The 12,576-nt window shown below is 49.9% G+C and overlaps 1 protein-coding gene across 7 annotated transcripts in view; it reads right to left on the bottom strand.

Moving 5' to 3' along the window:
- TANC2 (tetratricopeptide repeat, ankyrin repeat and coiled-coil containing 2) overlaps positions 1-12,576 on the bottom strand; it is a 202,057-nt gene that overhangs the window by 12,968 nt on the left and 176,513 nt on the right. For 6 of the 7 annotated variants that reach the window (XR_007630274.1, XM_050327573.1, XM_050327576.1 and 3 more), the window contains 7 exons: positions 11,945-12,038; positions 7,412-7,545; positions 6,734-6,857; positions 2,829-3,004; positions 1,861-1,993; positions 1,284-1,313; positions 290-381 (listed from right to left, as the gene is read on the bottom strand). Coding sequence is in view for 6 of the 7 variants with exons in the window: in XM_050327573.1 (XP_050183530.1) it covers positions 290-381; positions 1,284-1,313; positions 1,861-1,993; positions 2,829-3,004; positions 6,734-6,857; positions 7,412-7,545; positions 11,945-12,038 (783 nt within the window). In the remaining variant the exon portion in view is untranslated. The remainder of the gene's footprint in view (positions 1-289; positions 382-1,283; positions 1,314-1,860; positions 1,994-2,828; positions 3,005-6,733; positions 6,858-7,411; positions 7,546-11,944; positions 12,039-12,576) is intronic. The other variant, XM_050327574.1, reaches the window with a different exon arrangement.

Here is a 12,576-nt window from a genome sequence, read left to right as displayed (position 1 = left end):
AGTTTTCAAAGAGGAGACGAGGTGCTGGCTCAAATCCAGAGCGACTTGGCCTTGCTTCAGCTTTGTTACAGATCTGGGCAATCATTCCCCCCCTTCCCCAACCCCACTAACCAAAACCAAACGGTTTGGGACACGAGAAATGCTTTTGACCTGCCACAGGTTAAGGAGGCAGCACATCAGAACCATGGTTTGGAGAAGACCAAGCGCTGTCCCAACACAGGCAAAACCTCCCAGCCAAGAGATGCTGCAAACTGCATCTGCTCCCTTTCCCCAAACCCACTCTCCTCACCTTATAGAACATGTCTCCCTCCTCCATCAGCTTGCTCAACAGGATGATCATGATGTCTGGTTTGGAGGTTGCCATCGCCCATGTTGCTGGACCTGTAGTGTACAGGATGCATGATGGGTAAAGAACTCATACAATGCAAGGGTGGTAAGGAAGCTGGGTGGAAAAAAATACCCTGGGGTGGGAATTTCTGCTGGAGAGAACAACTTGGCATGGTCAAAGGGCAGAGTGCTCCAAATGATCGAGCTGATAGTTCCTCTGGCACTTTAAAAATTAATGTCACCCCCACTGCACTGGTTTTATTTTGCAGTGATTAAATCCAATCCCAGTGGTCTGGGAAAGGATGGAGCCGTTTCCACAAGAGGGCAGTGCTGAATGTGGAACTGGCTCGGATGGGGGGGAAACAAACCGTATTTAAAAGGAGAAATCAGAGTGGTTACATAAAAGCCTTTCTAAATTAAAATCTCTGGAAGTGTGCTGGGGAACCTGCAGTTCGGCTGTCGATGACAGGCGGTTTGTGGTTAAGTGGATTGTGATTTCCAGCTTCACAGGACGTGAAAGACTAGAGTAGAAAATCCATTAAGGCAGAAAATACGACAAAGGGAAGGTCCTGTCTAAGTGCTGCTGGTGCTGAGGGCATCGTGGGGATGGGGACACTCTGCCTCTGCACAGGGGCCACCCTGCAGAGCCAGCTCTGATCTCAAGCACTAATACTGGGAGGGAAGGGGTGGCAAAAATCTGGGGGCAGCTCATTAGTGTGGGTGAAGAATTAAGTCAACAATATTCCATAAGTATATTCAGTACGTTTGGGGGGGAAGGAGGTTAGTTTTTGAGTTCAAGTTATTCTCTGCAACAGTCATTAAAAAAATTATTTGAAGGTGAGGTAAATTAAAAAGATTAGAGGTGTTGGGGACGCATGCAGGCTAAATCAAACAGGAGAAAGCAAGGCTGACAAAGCTATCAGATCGAAGCTGATGCTGACAGCAATGAGATATACCTCGTGGGCGACTCGGTAACGTCTGACAACCTTCAAAGAAAGGAGAAAACAAAAAGTTGTAGGAGAGAGGGGGGAAAAAAAATGGATGAAGGTGAAAAAAAAAAAAAAAAAAAAGAAAGGAAAAAAGCAGCTGTGAGAGGCAGGCAGCAAGGAAGCCAATGCACCAGCAAAATCCCCTTTCACAGGAAAACGTAACGTGAGCGGCTGTGTGGCGCAGTGCAGGTACACTGAGGTCTGGAAGCATACACAGAGCGAGTGAACGCAGCAGCTCACAGCAAGGCATGGACAGAGTACACTTGTCGACTCAGACTAGTAAAGATAGAAAAAGCATTACCAGAGGAAAGACCTTGCCAAAGAGACAGTTGTTTATTGATTAACTTTCGCTAAGTAATACGACAGCAAAAATTAAATAAAAATATATATAAAAATAATAGTCCCCGCCTGAGTAGGAAGCAGGCAGGGCTGACCCGCTGGCTGAGGCTGCCTCAGGGTTATACTCGTGTTTTTTAGGATGCCAGCCCCACTGCTCGAGTCCTGCCTGAGCACAGAGCCGATGGCAGAGTCCCCTTGTCCCTACCTATCTTTGCTCCTTTCTTCAGGAGGGTGACGACGACCGAGGTGTTGCGGCAGCCGACTGCCCTGTCCAGGGGCCGCATCCCGCTGTAGTCGACGTGCTCAATCATGGCCCCGTGGTCCACCAGGAACTGAACCTGCAAGGAGAAGCCCAACAGTCAGTCCTGCTCCTGGGAGAGACCTACATGAGGTGCTGGGGATGTAGGACCAGCAAAAGCTTGTTCTGCTCCACTGCCTGGGCTAAGAACACCTCCATGGGGTCTGAGGGCATGTTATGGGAGGAAGTTCTGCCCCTCTACTTCACTCTGGTGAGACCCCACCTGGAGTGGTCCAGAGGTCCCCAGGGGTCCCCAGCACAGGAAGGACATGGACTTGTTGGAGTAAGGCCAGAGGAGGCCATGGAGATGCTCCAAGGGCTGGAGCTCCTCAGCTCTGGAGCCAGGCTGGGAGAGCTGGGGAGTTCACCTGGAGAAGAGAAGGCTCTAAGGAGACCTGAGATTCCCTTCTAGTGACTAAAGGGGCTCCAACAGAGCTGGAGAGGGACTCTGGACAAAAGCCTGGAGTGACAGGACAAGAGGGAGTGACTTCAAACTGCAAGAGAGTAGGCTTAGATGGGATATTGGGATGAAATTCTTCCCTGTAAGGGTAGTGAGGGGCTGGAACGGAACTCCCAGAGAAGCTGTGGCTGCCCAATCCCTGGAAGTGTTCAAGGCCCGGTTGGATGGGGCTTGGAGTAACCTGGGCAGGTGGAAGGTGTCCCTGCCCATGGCAGGAGGGGGGTTGATGGTCTTTATGGTTCCTTCCCACCCACCCCACTGCGTGATTCTCCGATCACCCTCTGTGGGAACACCTGCACGTACGAAGGATCAGGACCTTCCGTGCTTATTGCTACACCAAGCTGAACTGTACAGTTCTTCTGGCTTTTACCCCAACTGCCCATTTTCTTCTCTGGGTGTGTCCCAGGCCACTCACCACCTCTGCATCACCGTAGAAGGCCGCCAGGTCCAGCGGCGTGCGCCCGTTCTTATCCGCGTGGTCGGTGGCAGCTCCGTTCTCCACCAGGGAACGCACCACGGGCAGGTGGCCCTTCAGGCAGGCCCAGCTCAGGGCTGTCAACCCCTCCTTGTCCATCAGAGAAATGGAGGCACCTGAAAGGACAAGCATCAGTTTCACTTCAGAGCTCTCTGTGCCGTTGAGCACCGCGAACCATCCGCTCGGCGACGACAGCTTGTTTTCGGAGAGCTCTTGTACCTAATTATTAATTCCTTTATTAACATTTCTCCCACCACAGATCCCACCCTCCGTGGCGACTTCAAATGCACCGGTGGGAACTGTGGTAAACGAGTTGATTCACACCGAGCTGCAAACTTTTTCGCACCTACCTCTGTGGGCTTTCCTGGCAAACATCTGAGCAGCAGGGTGGATCTGACATCCCTCGCCTGAGACATCAATCTTTCTTTATTTTTTTTTTCTTATTTAATCCAACCCCATTCCAGCCCGTGTGAGTCAGAGATGAAGACCATTTTGCTGCTTCAGCAGGTCACCACGGGGAACTAAGTCAATTCAGCTCGGTTCTCCTAAAAAAGCACATATTTTCCCCTCTTCACTCCCCTCCCCTTTACCCAAAACGACACCGTTTCCAGCAGTATTTCTCCCTGAACTTTACCCAACATAAATACAACGTTGTGGGATAAACTCCTGCCAACTGCAAGCCAAGGAGAGAGGGACTTGACGTTTTCTTGGATGAGGGAACGGCGCTGCCATACCAACGGGTCAGTGCTGCTCCACACGGCATATGGATACAGAGAGGAGAGCTGAACAGCAGCTTCAAGTGAACACTCCTCTTCATGGCACGAAGATAGCTCCTGTTGCCATGGCACAGAGCGTGCAAGGATGATCCACACCAGCTCTGCTCCCCCGAGGAGCTGCAGCTACCTGCAGGATGCTCCTGCCAGCAGCTGGCAGGAATTGCTGCTGCAGTGGTTTTCTCCTGGAGGTAAACTCCAAACTTCCCAGCATGAGGTCTTTCCTGGCTCCAGAAGAACGCTCAGCAAGAGGGGGAGGGATGTGAATTTCCCAAAGGGTCCTGCTCATCCTGGTTAAAGTGTCTCCCGTTCGCTCACGCTGCCCAGCTGGCCAGCAGGGTGAGAGGGCTCCCTGCTGGCACAGGGGGCTGTTTGTGGAGGGAAATAACATGGCAATGTTTTCTCCAGGAGTGTTCAGAAGCCCCTGCCCAGCCCTGAGCTGTCAGCACAGTGGGGAGTGTCAGTGAGGGAGGTGACAGAGGGGAGGGGACAATCAGGAGTGCCAAGGGGGGGACACGGCAGCTCCAAGGTGCAGGCCAAGGGGTGACAACTTAGAATCACAGACTCATTTAGGTTGGAAAGGACCTTTAAGATCATCAAATCCAACTGTTCCCCCAATACTGCCAAGCACTAACCCATGTCCCCAGGTGCCACACCTTTAAATCTCTTAAATCCCTCCAGGGATGGTGACTCCACCACTGTCCTGGTCAGGCTGTTGTAGGACTTGACAACCCTTTCAGTGAAGAAATTCTCCCTAATATCCAAACTAAACTTCCCTTGGAGAAATATGAGGCTGTTTCCTCTTGTCCTGCTGCTTGTTACAGGGAGCAGAGCCTGACTTCACCTTGGTTCCACCCTCCTTCCTTCCACTCAAACCATCAAAGTCTTCCCTTGTGTTCTCCCTCTGACTCTTCTGGAGCAGGTGAGAAAGGTCCTGAAGTAAGAGGGAAATCCTGGAAAGCCATGGCATCACTCAGCCTTCCCACTTGCCAGTGGAAAGTCACTCAGTTCCACAGGGTGACAGGGACAGACTCCAGGGTATCCCTGCAGTGCCAGCTGAAGGGCTGAGCGAGCAGATTAACACACACCACCTCAGAAATGCCAAGAGGCTGCTCCAAGGCAGGCTGGGCATGACCTTCAGGCAAACACCAAGCTCCAGAGACAGCCCTGACTCCCAGCAGAACCTCTGCTTGACTCCAAAGGCATCCTTCATCCTTCAGGGATCCCTGACTTATTTAGCACCGAGGCAGCCAGACAGGAAAACAAACGGATGGTTTTGAGGCCAAGTGGCTTAAGGTGATCCCATGGGACTGATCCATCCTGCAGCGATTTTGGCTGGGAAAACCCAGTTTGCTTCTGGGAAGGGTTGGGCTGCTCCTTCCCTAAAAAAACCCAACAAGCTAAATGCAAGAGTTCATCACAGTCTGGGTTGGAAGGGACCATAATCTGGGTTGGAGGATGCACCCAAAGCTGCAGTGCCCGCTCAGGGTGACCCCGAGGCAGCAAAAACATCAAGGGGTTGCTTTTTGCAGGAAAACAAGATTCAGAATCAAGCTCCCTCCAACAGGAACGAGCACCAGGAATTATTTTGCTCCGTGTCACACTGATCCATATAAATACCAGCTTTAGCAGAGCTGCCACCAGGGAAGTTTAATTCCCTGCTCACACCCCCATCACTTCGGGGTGTTAAGCGGTGGGTAACTCCAAAAATTGGGGTTTCCAATTGATTGATGACTCCAACTCTGTTAATGAAACAAGTTTACAAATGCTGACTGTGTTAATCAAGTACAGTCAAATGAGATTTGCTTTGCAACACACTAATTAATGCTTATGGCTTATGATTCACACAGTTTTGGTTTTAATGAAACACTGAGTGGGACTGGCAAAGCCATTTTAATTAAAATACTCCACATTTCACTGCACTCTGCCCAAGACTGAGTTAACTTTTCAGGACCACTGTGTTACACTGTATGTAGTGGAGTTTATTAAGCTATTTACAAGAGGGGACCTTTAAAAGCAAAAATTTTCATATTTTTGACTTCTTGGACTCCCAGTGTCCAAAGAGCCAGAGAAATATTATGTGCATTTACTGGTAATTCCATAGCTCAGATCAGATTATCTGGTATTTTCATCCTCCTCTGAACCACTGAGTCTTAAGCAACATGCACAGTTCTCAAGTCTGGTAAAAAAAAAAAAAAAAATCACTTATTTTAAGCCTTTTAACACAGACTCAGTCAAGCTGTGAAAGGGGCCATGTTTCATCTCAAAGATGGAGAGTGTTAATTTGAGATTTAAAAATAACAGCACACCAGAAAAGAATTAATTGAATTAATTCCTAAGAAGCTCAAACTGATCTTGGTCACACCCCTGCACAGGTTACAGCACTGAATCCCACTGGCTGTGGCTCAGGACAGACAGGCAGGCAATGGGAAACTTGTTCTTGGCAATTTTACAGTGAAAAAATATTCTTAAAACTACTACATAAAATATTCAAGTGTCTCACTTTTTGGCTAAGACAGGGCACTTACAAGATGAAGAAAATATCCCTTCCCAAAGAGGGATCTTACCTGGAACAAAAGTATCAAATAACAATACAAGAATTAAAGGCTACTTCTAGGAAACAAAAATTAAAAGATCCCCCAACCAAACCAAACCAAATTGGTACAAATAGATTTTGTACAAAAAAAAAATTGTACAAAATAGAAGACAAAGAAGTCTCAAAAGAAGTTCAGCAATAGGAGCTGATGGTGTTCCCATGGGTTGCTCTGACTCACCTCCAGTACATTCAGCAGAACTAAGCAAAACTGAGCCACGCTGGCTGAGTAAGTCCCAGTGAGGGAGAGTTATCAGCCACTGCAAGGGCTGAGCAGAGGGAAGCTGTGGGTGCAGAGCTGCAGAGCTCCCTCCAAAAGAATTCTGATTTATTTTCAGCCAATCCACCAACCCTTTGTTCCTCGTCCTGGACACAGGGTGGTTACAACCCCCACCCTGACACCACAAACTCCAGCCGTGCAGGAGCCAGTGAGGTGGGACTCGCCAGCACTCCAGGAACCCCCCAAGACGTGCTCTAACCTTGTGCAAGCAGGAACTCCACGGTGCCCAGGTGCCCCTCGGACGCTGCCATCATCAGCGGCGTCCTGCCCTGCTTGTCTGCCATGTTCACGTCGGCGCCGTGCGTCAGCAGGAGATCCACGATCTGCAACACACAGAGCCGGCACACACGTTGCACAGGGAGACCCAGCTGGGGAAGGGGCCAGAGGAGAGGAAGAGCAGGGCAGGACCCATGTCCTAAAAGCTCACAGCCCTCAAGGCCCTCTGGGGTTGCTGCTGGGAGATTAGGGACTGGGAGAAGCAACGGTGGTGTAAGGGCAGGAAAAATGACCTTCTAAGTCAGGAGCGACCCATTTGCTTCCCAAATGGTGAGATAACCAGAGAAGCTGGGGCTGCCCCATCCCTGCAAGCGCCCAAGGCCAGGTTGGACAGGGCTTGGAGCAACCTGGGCTAGTGGAAGATGTCCCTACCTATGGTAGGGGGTTGGAACTGGATGGTCTTTAAGTCCGTTCCAATCCAACCTATTCCATGATTCCATGATAATACAGGACTTAAAGCAAAGCTGTCTGCAGCCAACAAGACCTCGGGGTGACTGGAGCATCAACATCACTTCTCCTCGCTCTGCTCATTCCCCCACAAGAGCTGGGGCTCCACTTCCCCACCCCTGGGGCTGTCCCGAGGAGCGAGGGAGCCGCTCACCTGCCAGTGGCCCTGCCTGACGGCGCTGAAGAGCGGGACGACCCCGCGGCGGTTGGGCTGCGCCACGGCCGCCCCCTGCTCCAGGAGCAGCCGGCACACCTCCAGCTTCCCGCGCCCGGCCGCCGCCGTCAGAGCTGCGGGAGAGAGGACAGCGGTCAAGGGGAGGAGCTGTGCACTCAGCAGAGCGTTCTCCTCCCTGCAGATGGGTCTTTCTGATGGACACCCAAAAGCCACGGGGCCTGAAACGCCAAACGCATCCCACGACAGATGAAATGGACAATGGAAAAGTGAGGTGTAGGTGAGGTTAAAGGTGTAGGTGATGTAGATGAGGTTCAGGTACGGCTGCAAAGAGATGTGGAGTCCCATCACACTAAACCTTCACCATTTTCCTCACTGCCAAGGCCATGGGGTCTGAGTAGGGGCTCCATATCCAGAAAAAACACAGGTCTTCAGGTACTTGTCAAGACCTTCTTCAACCTGTCCTTGACTCATGCCACCAGGGTGACAAGGGAGGAAATGAGGGATCAAGCAGTGAGCACCAACAGCTCCCTGACAGACACTCATGTCAGTCACATCTGTGGCTTTTCCCTGTCCAAACAAGCACAGGGCAGTGTAATTCACATGGAGGACTCTTTATTTTCCACATCCCACTTTAGCCTGTGGATGTTTGAAACCAGAGAAAGATCTGGAAAGCAAGAGAGGATGAATATGTTCACCTGTTCTCCAAGAAAAATGTTAAATCTGGGCTTTTTTTTCTGGTCAGGGCTGACCCTACCAGCCAGGATCTTTGTGCAAACCCAAAATTATCTGCTCACAATATCACAGGTGGGCTGAAGCAACAGCTGAGAGCTCCTTCCCTGACAAAATGTGCTCTGTTAACTCCCCAAGTATGGCTGGGTTAGAGAAGACACATTCCATCTGAAAATAGTTCCAAGTTCAGGACCTGCCGGTGACTCGTTTCGGTGTTAATTTTAGACTTCTTGGTTCCTCCCTCTCCCTAACTTTCTGTGCACTTCAGCACAGCCCCCCTGGCTCCACGCTCTGCTGCTTCTGGTAGGAGTTGGAGCAGAAGGTGGGAGTCTATTTCTGCCTGACGTCGCTTGTTTTTTCCTTTGAAGTACATTTCTGTGGGCTGGCTGATTACGAGGTGTTGATGGCTTTCCAACTGCAACACTGTTAATGCCGGGGGATTTAATTAATTCTCCATTCTGCTCCACGTTATGGTTGAGTTGTCTTCTCTTGGAGCTGAGAGACACCAAGAGTTAAAAGAAAAGTCATCTCGCTGCCACGAGCAGAACGTTCTGCAAAATCTATAATCAGATCCATGTGGGTTTTCAACGTAAGCTACAAATACAGAAGGAGGCAGAGGGATTGGAATGCAGGGCTCTGGGTTCTATTTCTGAAACCTGCCTGCACTTGAAATGTTGCAGGTTAATTTTGAGGTATTTCACGTCAAAATGACTTATGTTTGCAACAATGAGAATACTGTAAATCACTTCAGGGTTTGGCGTTCGTCGTGAAATGTTCTTTGGAGAAGCCTTTACTGAAACAGGATGATTTGATCCATGGTTTCTCCACTCTCCCTTGAAATCCCTTCTGCCTGCACTGACATCTCTTTTTGCTGCTGTGCTCCTCAGAGTCCAAGAAACTGGTGTGGAAATGTGGCTCCAGCCTGTCCTCTGCAGCTCCAACTCCAGGGAAAAGCTCCTGTGCTGCTGAGCAGCCAGACCTTGCTCCCTCAGGAAGGTTCCACACTGATGAGCTGGATTTGCCTCCTGCTGCTGAGAAAAACCCATCCAAGCTTGTCTTGTATGGTGCACAGATACCTAAATCCTCATAAAGGGAGAAACTCAGCCCAGCTGGACCCCAGAGCCCATTAAGGTACACCCAGACCTCACCAGTGGGAAGGTTTGACTGGAGAAGCCCCCGTGGTCCCTCACCTGCCCTAAGCTGGACAGGTTGCTGCTCCAGCACTCAAAGCAAAGCAGTTGTTGACATCCTGTGGGTCACCTCAAGCCCAGAGCACTTATCCTGTGGTTGGTATCCAAGTCCAAATGCTCAATTAACCTAATTCTTGAAGAACTCTAGGACTACCTGCTTCTTTCAGCACTCCTTAGATGGACTCATCAACCTTACAACGGCTTTTAGTCTATAAAGCACACATGACACGAGGTAAGGCTGTGCCTGTGTGTGAAAGGAGATTGGAAAAGCCAAGGAAAGGTGATGAGAGGAACTAAAAGAGATGGAAATGGGTTGGTTTGAAGTTTTACTGTCTGCCAGGCAGCTCCCGTGGCCCAGCACAGCCAAGGTGAGTCCACCCAGCCCAGGATCCTGGGCTGGCAAACAGGAATGTTCATTTTGCACGAGGATGCAGTGCCAGGAGGACAACTCACCGTGCAACAACCAAGTCCTGGCATAAACACCACAGAACAACCGCTGGGTTTCTCAAAACACAGCTCAACCAAAACCTGAGACCAGGGTCAGGTGTGGACGTGCCCGTCTCCACCAAGCCACAGCCTCCGACACCAGGGATCTGCCACAGCACATTCTGCCTTTGCTTCTCTTTCTTAGGAAAAAAACAACTTTATCTGGGGAAGGAATCATTCAGGTGCTGCTCTCCAGCACGTGTATCTGTTTCACAGCCTGGCAGCAACACAAACGGCTCGACGGAGCCGCTCTTTGCACCTCCGACTCTTGAGGGACTGAGCACAAGCGACTCAGATACTTTTCTGCTGGGTTTTGCATTAGTTTTGTCCCAGGGGGAAACACTCCATCTGGAGCTGGCTACAGTGTGCTGTCAGCAATTCCTAAAATTATGATGTCACTTGGCACTGCCATTTGGATGATATCAGGCTGATATCACTAAGCCAAGCACTCGGCTCTGCTCTGAGGAAGATTAGACACGAGCAACAAGTATCAAAAACCAGACAACCAGGATTCAGAGTTTCAAAGGAGGTGATTGCTATTTTTAGGTGGAAACCAGCATTCCTCTTCAAATTTATTTAAACTCTCTATTTACCTTTGGGGAAATAATAATAATACAATAATGTGAGAGTCATGAGTTTCATACAAACTTACAGACTTGTTCCATGCAGACCAAAGTCTGCTCAGTTTGGTGGTTGGCTCACTTTCCCATCTTCCCAATTTTAATGGGATAAATGGATACTACTCCTGAGGTGGCCCCTCAATTTGTGCGTGATTTGTGAATCACAAATCCACGTTCCCAGCTGTCCCAGTTACTGAGAAAACCCTTCCTGACAGAGAAACTCCCAGATGCCTGGTTAGTCCAGCTTCTGGCATTGCTGGGGGCAGAGGTATGGGAAGGGGAACAACAGAGATGGAAGCAGGCAGGTTGGGAATGTCAGAGCCATTTCACTCGGCTGATTCCACACCCATTCCTTTTTATCTCCCACGACACCCCAGGGCACTTTGAAATTGCTCATTTGTATCTGTTGCCCTTATTTCCTCTAATAATAATGGCCCCATGATTCAGTTATATTCCCATGGGGACAGGAGTTGGCTCCTTCCCCCAGTGCCCTGCCTGGGGCAGCCTGGCCACTCCCTGGGCTCTTCCCACGACACCTCATCCCTCAAGCTCTGCCCTCTGGAGCTCAGGGCAGTGCTCTCTGGCACACTCCATTCATCACACGGCTCTAATAAGGCCACATTTTCAAAGGCACAGGTACAAACCAGCTCAAAAGACAACCCTGCCCCCTCCAAAGCACAACCAACCAGCGAGCCACACTCCAGCCTCCCTCTGTCCCCTTGGATCGTGTCATTTTTAAGCAAAGCTGACAGAATCACCAGCCAGGAACATCACCTGGGTGTATGAACCTGACAGCAGCATTACCAGTGATGCAAGTGGAGCGGTGAGTTGAGTGCAAATGACAGAGGATAATATTTATGAGGTGGCTGGAGTTAAAAGCAAACAACTCCGTGCTGGAACGTCTCAAGAAACGGAGATGTCAGCAGAGCAGAAGGGATGGATGGCTGCCTTTGTTTTGGGAGAAGTCAGGAAAGGAGGGATTTTGTGTTGTACCCATCAATGCAGAAAAGCAGGACTGCATTAAAGTGTACTTGTTTAACTACCAGGTGCTAAATAATGAGGAGATTTCAGGAAATCAATGGATAATTTAACAACCATAGTGCTGCATGTAATGGGGAGAGGGAGAGAGAAACAGGGAGATGCTTTGGATAAATATGCCCAATATCAAGAGAGAAAGAGCAGAACTGAGTGTCCATCTCATGTTTCAGGGAAATCAGTGACCTGGTCAGAGTGCTGAGTGCCTCACACTCCTGAAAAGAGCCAGGAGCTGCAGCAGCTCAGAATTTTCAAACCCCAAACTTCTCTGTTTTCCTTAAGTTGAGTGCAAAGCTCCACCCTGGCCCCTGTAAATCACCTGGCATCAAACCATAGGAACTGATCCTTCTCCATCAAAGCAATGCCTGGGATCAGGGATGCATCAGGGACAGGGAGCCCATAAAAACAAACACAAACATGCACAAAGAAGCTACAGCATCCACAGGAATCACCTGTCTCTCCCCAAAGGCTGTCAAAGCTGTTGATCTGTGCTCTCTCCACCTCCTCTTCATCTTTTTCTGGAAGATCGAGCAGGTAGGAGACGATCTGAAACAAAACGACGTGTCAGCTCCTGAACTTGGCTCTGAGGTGGATGGAAAGTCCTGACACCTCAACACAAACTGCTGGGAATGCACAGAGGGGAGGGAACAGTCTATGCCTGGCACCCTGAGCTCAAGGAAATATCAATCACCGAACCTGTACAAGCAAAAAAAAACACCCCACCCCAATGTCTTGATGAGCCCCAGCAGGATCAGTTCCCTCTGTGTCTAGAGATGACCCAGTGTGCAGTGGATGCCTCTCCAGGAAGAGGTGAGGCTGTGAGGAGGTATTTGATTGAAGAGAAACCCATTCTCAGCAAAGGAGAAGGAACAGGGTCTGCCATGGGCAGCTGGGGCTGGTGGCAGTGGTTGGCTCAGTAGTGCTGGGTTAATGCTTAGACTTGACCTTAAAGACCTTTTCCAACCTAAACGATTCCATGCATCATTTTCCCACCACAGATCTTTGCCAGGATGGCAGGAGGAAGCCCTTTGGCTCCTCCCTCCCCCAACACACAGACCAAAGCTACATGGTCTCCCACTCCCTG

Source organism: Myiozetetes cayanensis, unplaced genomic scaffold (assembly GCF_022539395.1).
Source record: "Myiozetetes cayanensis isolate MyiCay16 unplaced genomic scaffold, myiCay2020 scf34, whole genome shotgun sequence".
NCBI lineage: Eukaryota > Metazoa > Chordata > Aves > Passeriformes > Tyrannidae > Myiozetetes > Myiozetetes cayanensis.
This window is presented reverse-complemented; position numbering and strand designations above follow the sequence as displayed.